This window comes from Syzygium oleosum, unplaced genomic scaffold (assembly GCF_021117445.2).
Source record: "Syzygium oleosum isolate NSW1041296 unplaced genomic scaffold, Sole_v2.1 Sole_v2.24, whole genome shotgun sequence".
Classification (NCBI taxonomy): domain Eukaryota; kingdom Viridiplantae; phylum Streptophyta; class Magnoliopsida; order Myrtales; family Myrtaceae; genus Syzygium; species Syzygium oleosum.
In genome coordinates, this window is record NW_026607508.1 from 2,616,113 (window position 1) to 2,620,793 (window position 4,681).

General features: G+C 47.8%; 1 protein-coding gene across 3 annotated transcripts; it reads left to right on the forward strand.

Annotated features, from left to right (window-relative positions):
* The first annotated feature begins 1,342 nt into the window (after nucleotides 1-1,342).
* LOC115664365 (cold-regulated 413 inner membrane protein 1, chloroplastic-like) lies at nucleotides 1,343-4,236 on the forward strand. 3 transcript variants are annotated; one of them, XR_008814301.1, is made up of 7 exons: nucleotides 1,343-1,596; nucleotides 1,702-1,833; nucleotides 2,415-2,510; nucleotides 2,784-2,848; nucleotides 3,574-3,643; nucleotides 3,734-4,029; nucleotides 4,092-4,236. XR_008814301.1 is itself a non-coding variant. In XM_030586303.2 (6 exons), exons 1-6 carry the CDS (start codon nucleotides 1,430-1,432, stop codon nucleotides 3,894-3,896), a joined length of 693 nt encoding a protein of 230 aa, XP_030442163.1. In that variant the 5' UTR covers nucleotides 1,343-1,429; the 3' UTR covers nucleotides 3,897-4,236. The 3 variants fall into 3 exon arrangements, 1 of the variants encoding a protein (XP_030442163.1); XR_008814302.1 differs by having other exon boundaries at nucleotides 4,114-4,236; XM_030586303.2 differs by having other exon boundaries at nucleotides 3,734-4,236.
* Nucleotides 4,237-4,681: the final 445 nt, after the last annotated feature.

Here is a 4,681-nt window from a genome sequence, read left to right on the forward strand (position 1 = left end):
GCCCTTGCCTAGGTCTGCGGGAGGGCCGCTGGCCTTCACACAAGTATGGCGGCCTTCTCTCAGACCGAGGCGAGGGCGGGCGAGGGTTGCTGGCCCTCTCTAAGGCGTTGGCGACCTCGCCGACCATTGCCGTTGCCCTATCGACGATGGGGCGACGGCCACAGGCGAGGAGGGCTGATAGTTAGCCCTCTCCCTTGTTTTTTCCATTTTAATTTTTTTAATTTTTAATCTAATTTAACTTAAAATTATTTTCGAACAAAAATACTCTTGATTGGCCGGCAAATTTGGCTGGCGGTGAGCTAGAGAGGTGAGGCATTTATTTGAAACTATTTTAGCTACTTCATGTCTTTGTTTAATACAAAATTTACTTCAAATTTTTATACGAAAAAATAATGGCACTTTAAATTTTTTTGTGTTTGGCCACAAAAATATTCTCATTTGAAAATTTTCCATTCTTTTAGGGAAAAAACCACCAAAAACCCCAAACTTTCTCACTTGTGACACATTTACCCCGAACTTTTTTTTGTGACATCAAAAACCCCAAACTTTGTTATTTGTGACACATTTACCCCGATATACATTGTCCATGGGCATTTTCGTCTTTTAGCTTTTTCTTTTTCTTTTTACTTTTTTTTCTTTCCTGCGAGGGCCTCTCGCGCGCCGGCGAGGCTCGCCCGCTCGCCCAGCGAGGCGAGCCCGCCGACGCCGGCGAGGCTCGCCCCTCGCCGAGCGAGGCGAGCCTCGCCGGCGTCGGGCGAGCCTCGCCCCGCTCGCCTTCGCCAGCGAGGGCGAGGCTCGCCGGCGTCGGGCGAGCCTCGCCCCCGCACAGGCGAGGAGGGTGAGGAGGGCGAGGCTCGCCGGCGTCGGGCGAGCCTCGCCCGGCTGGGCGAGCGAGGGCGAGCCTCGCCTCCTCGCCCCGGAGCGAGGCTCGCCCGACGCCGGCGAGCCTCGCCTCGCTCGCCCGAGCGAGGCGAGGCTCGGCGTCGGGCGAGCCTCGCCTCCTCACCCAGCCAGGCGAGGCTCGCCGACGCCGGCGAGCCTCGCCTCGCTCGCCCAGCGGGGCGAGCCTCGCCCGACGCCGGCGAGCCTCGCCCCTCGCCCAGCGAGGGCGAGCCTCCTCGCTCGCCCGGCGGGGCGAGGCCCCCCCCCAAAGTTTGGGGTTTTTGGTGATTTTTTCCCATTCTTTTATGTTACTAGTACAAAGGAGATCAGGAAAAGAGGGTTAAGACCAATCATCGTCCGCCAAGAAGGTTTCAAGAATCTTCAAAAAAACGAGAGTACAAATCATAGAAGATATTTTCTCTCTCTCTCTCTCACTCCCTAGATTTTCTAGTCAGTTTCTTGCACTCTTGTCTCTTCCCTCCTGTCCTTTCCTGATCTCTCTCTCCCTCTCTCGCCTTCCAGCTTTCGGCAGCAAGCGCACGCAGAGATGGCGACCCCCCTCTCTCTCTCCTCTCCCAACGCGCTCTCTCTCCTCCGCCACGTCAGCAAGAACCCGCCACCTCCCTCCCCGAAACCTCCGCTCGGCGGCGTCCGCAACCGCTCGTCGCTTCTCCCTGGCCGCGCGAGCTCCTTCGCTTACTACAACCCTCTCAGGTCAGTCTCGTCGGTCTTTGAATTCGCTGGTTCGTGATTGCTTCTTGACGACCCAATAACGAGCTGGTCTCGAAACTGATGTCGGGTCGTTTTCTTTTTGGTCAGACTTTCGATCGAGTGCGAGAGGATGGCTCTGACGAAGAGGAAGATGAAGAGGAGCGGAGGCGTTGGCGCCGTTTGCTCCGCCGCGCCTCTCACCGTCCGTAATCTCCAGTGGATCTCCGCCGTCTCTTCCGCGTGAGGCTCTCTCGTTGTCTCTCTGTTATGGGCGCATGTGATGAATGCTGCGACATTTCCTCTTGATGTTAGTTAAATTTGACTCGATATTGTACTTGGTGTTGTTGAAATTGTTCATGGGTTTGTTTGAGTTATAGGAAGTAGTTCAATCTCCGAAATGGAGTCACCAGTCCTTGCAAATGTGACATTTGATCTGAATGTTGCCGCCTTGTTGCTGAGACTTGTTGTCATGGAACTCACAAAGTAATTTCGGATTCTATGAACTGTTCATTTTTTTTTTTTGAAATTTATTGCGGCAATGAATTTCAAATTTCACCTTTCAGATAAACATCATCTAATTGGACACGAGACTGTGGACACTGTGAACTGACGGCCTTTCTTTTCTTCACTAATGCTTTTTGAGAAATGCAGTAACCTGTGTAGTGTTATTATACCTTAAGTTGACCAGTCAAGTTTGCTTTTTCTTTTTTCTTAATTGTCTATGAAGAAGCTGAGGAGTAGTTATTGGTTCATTCCTGGTGCTCCTTTTCCGCTCGTCAAGATTGTACAGCATTTTCTTATGATTTCTTGCACTGATACAGGGTTCTGATGCTTGCAAAGGGGACTCCTGTTCAGAAGTCCTTTCTTGTTCCATTGTTTGCTCTACAAGCACCATCCAGTATCATTTCATGGATGAAGTAAGATATCTTTTCATATCCGATGTCGACCTTCTTCACAACCATGCTATTATTTAACCAGCATTATCCTTCATGGGGGTGGTGATGGATTTGTTTCGGCCAAAACTTCTTGATGGAAATGACAGATCTGTGACTAAGTATTTGTCCTGTTGATGGAACACAAGATTGTCTCTGCTCTAGTATCTTGTTTTGATCGAATTTGTGAAATATTCAATCTGTAATGTTCTTCAAAGTTGCATCTTTGGTGAAGCTCTGGTGATTTGAGTTTTGCAGGGGTGAATATGGCATTTGGGCTGCCTTCCTGGCTCTTCTAGTTCGTCTTTTCTTTTACATTCCAGGTATGTTGACTACCTTTGCTTGATTTGCTACTGGTATATGTTTTCACTCTTTCAAATTAGGCGGGATCATACATACTGCCCTGAACTGTTGACTTCCTGGCTATGCATAGTTTTTATTTGTCTCTTCTTTGGTATAACTAGGAAACTTGCAGATATACGGGCATAGTCCCCGCCTTTAGGTTACTTACAAAGCATACTGATGTTTATTTGGTTTCTAAATGGTAGTTTTTGTAGATTCTCGTACAAGTCATTCATTTTTTCTGTGGTTTTGGGGCAAATTATGGTTGTGGCATATTTGTATGAGAATTTAGTTACTTATTTTGTGGGTTCACATATCAGAATAAGCTTTATTGTTCTCCAGTGGGCTGTCACCAGTCACCACCAAACCTAAATTCACGGTATATCGAGGGTCAAGGGAACCGTAGTACTTTGTTTGGGAATACTGGGGAAATGGGAAATTAAGAGATGGGAGGAGAAAGTTGGAGCAGAAACTTCTAACTCACATGAATTTTGAATTATGTCCTATTTTCTCTCGTCACCTCTCATTTCCCCTCCGCCTTATGTTACCAAACACAGCTTAAAAATTAATGGCGCACCCTTGAAATGATCACAAGTTTCTTGTACATTTCTACGCTGTTCTGTTTTCAATGCTGCCTTGTACTTTTTATGCTACAAATTAACAACGGCTAATTTGGATGAATTCTTCTTTTATGCTTTGGCCCTAGGTGAACTCGAGTTGCCATTTATGGCATTGGTACTGGTGATTGTGGCCCCTAATCAAGTAATGAACTTGAGGTGAGTTAAGTCTTCCTTTCTTTTGGCTGAGCCATACGTCGGGCTTGTCGTTGTCTTCCTTTTTTCTCACCTCTATGATGTAATGTACAGGGGAACGCAAGAAGGTGCTATAATCGCAGTGTTAATAGCAGTTTATCTGGGCTTTCAGCACTTCTCCCGTACCAGCTTGCAAAAGTCATTCGAGCAAGGTTCAATTGTCGCCACCGTAGCCATCATTTGTATCGCGGTCGCCTCACTTTTGTTTTTTATCTGAATATCATGGAAAAGGTTACAGACAGATATGTCATGTGTTGTGCCGTGTAGATCGTAGAATAATCATCGGTCTAGCTGCTGGGAGCTGTTCGACACTATCAGGGACAGTATAGTTGTCTAAGATAGGTTGAGTAGTATACAGAAGTAGATTTTTTTTTCTTTGAATGTAATTGACAAGTTATGATGTTTCCCAGAGACTTCGGGCTTACTTGTATCAGGAATAAATGCCTTTTCCTCATATGGATTATAGAATTCATCTCTTTTCTTGCATTTCTGGGCAATTTTCATTCTGAGGCTGAGGTGAGATTGGAAGGTGAGGATGGAGCTGGTTTACGTTAAGGGTGCGCATGACAACCATTCTGTGCCCGGGAATTATTTCTGAACAGAAATGATTTTTTTTTATTCTGTGCCCGGAAACAATTTCTGTGCATTTGAAGGCGTTTGGTAAACTGTCCAAAATTTCTATTCCTGGAATAGAAAAGAATAGAAATGCGTTTGGTAACTATACAAAAATTTCTTTTTATTAATAATATTTTGAATTGTTTATTTTTTTTTTCTTTCTACCCAGGCCATGGTCGGTCGCCAGCGACCGGCCACAGCCCAGGGCCGGCGCGGGCGTCACGGCCCTCGCCGGCCGTCCGGCGGAGGCGAGGGTTCCCCGTCGGCGCGAGGGCGAGGGTGGACCCTCGCCGCCCGGGCGAGGCGGCTCGCCGTCGCGACCCACGGCGAGGTCGGCTTTGCCGTGGGTCGCGACGGCGAGGTTCGGCCTCGCCGGATCCGGGCGAG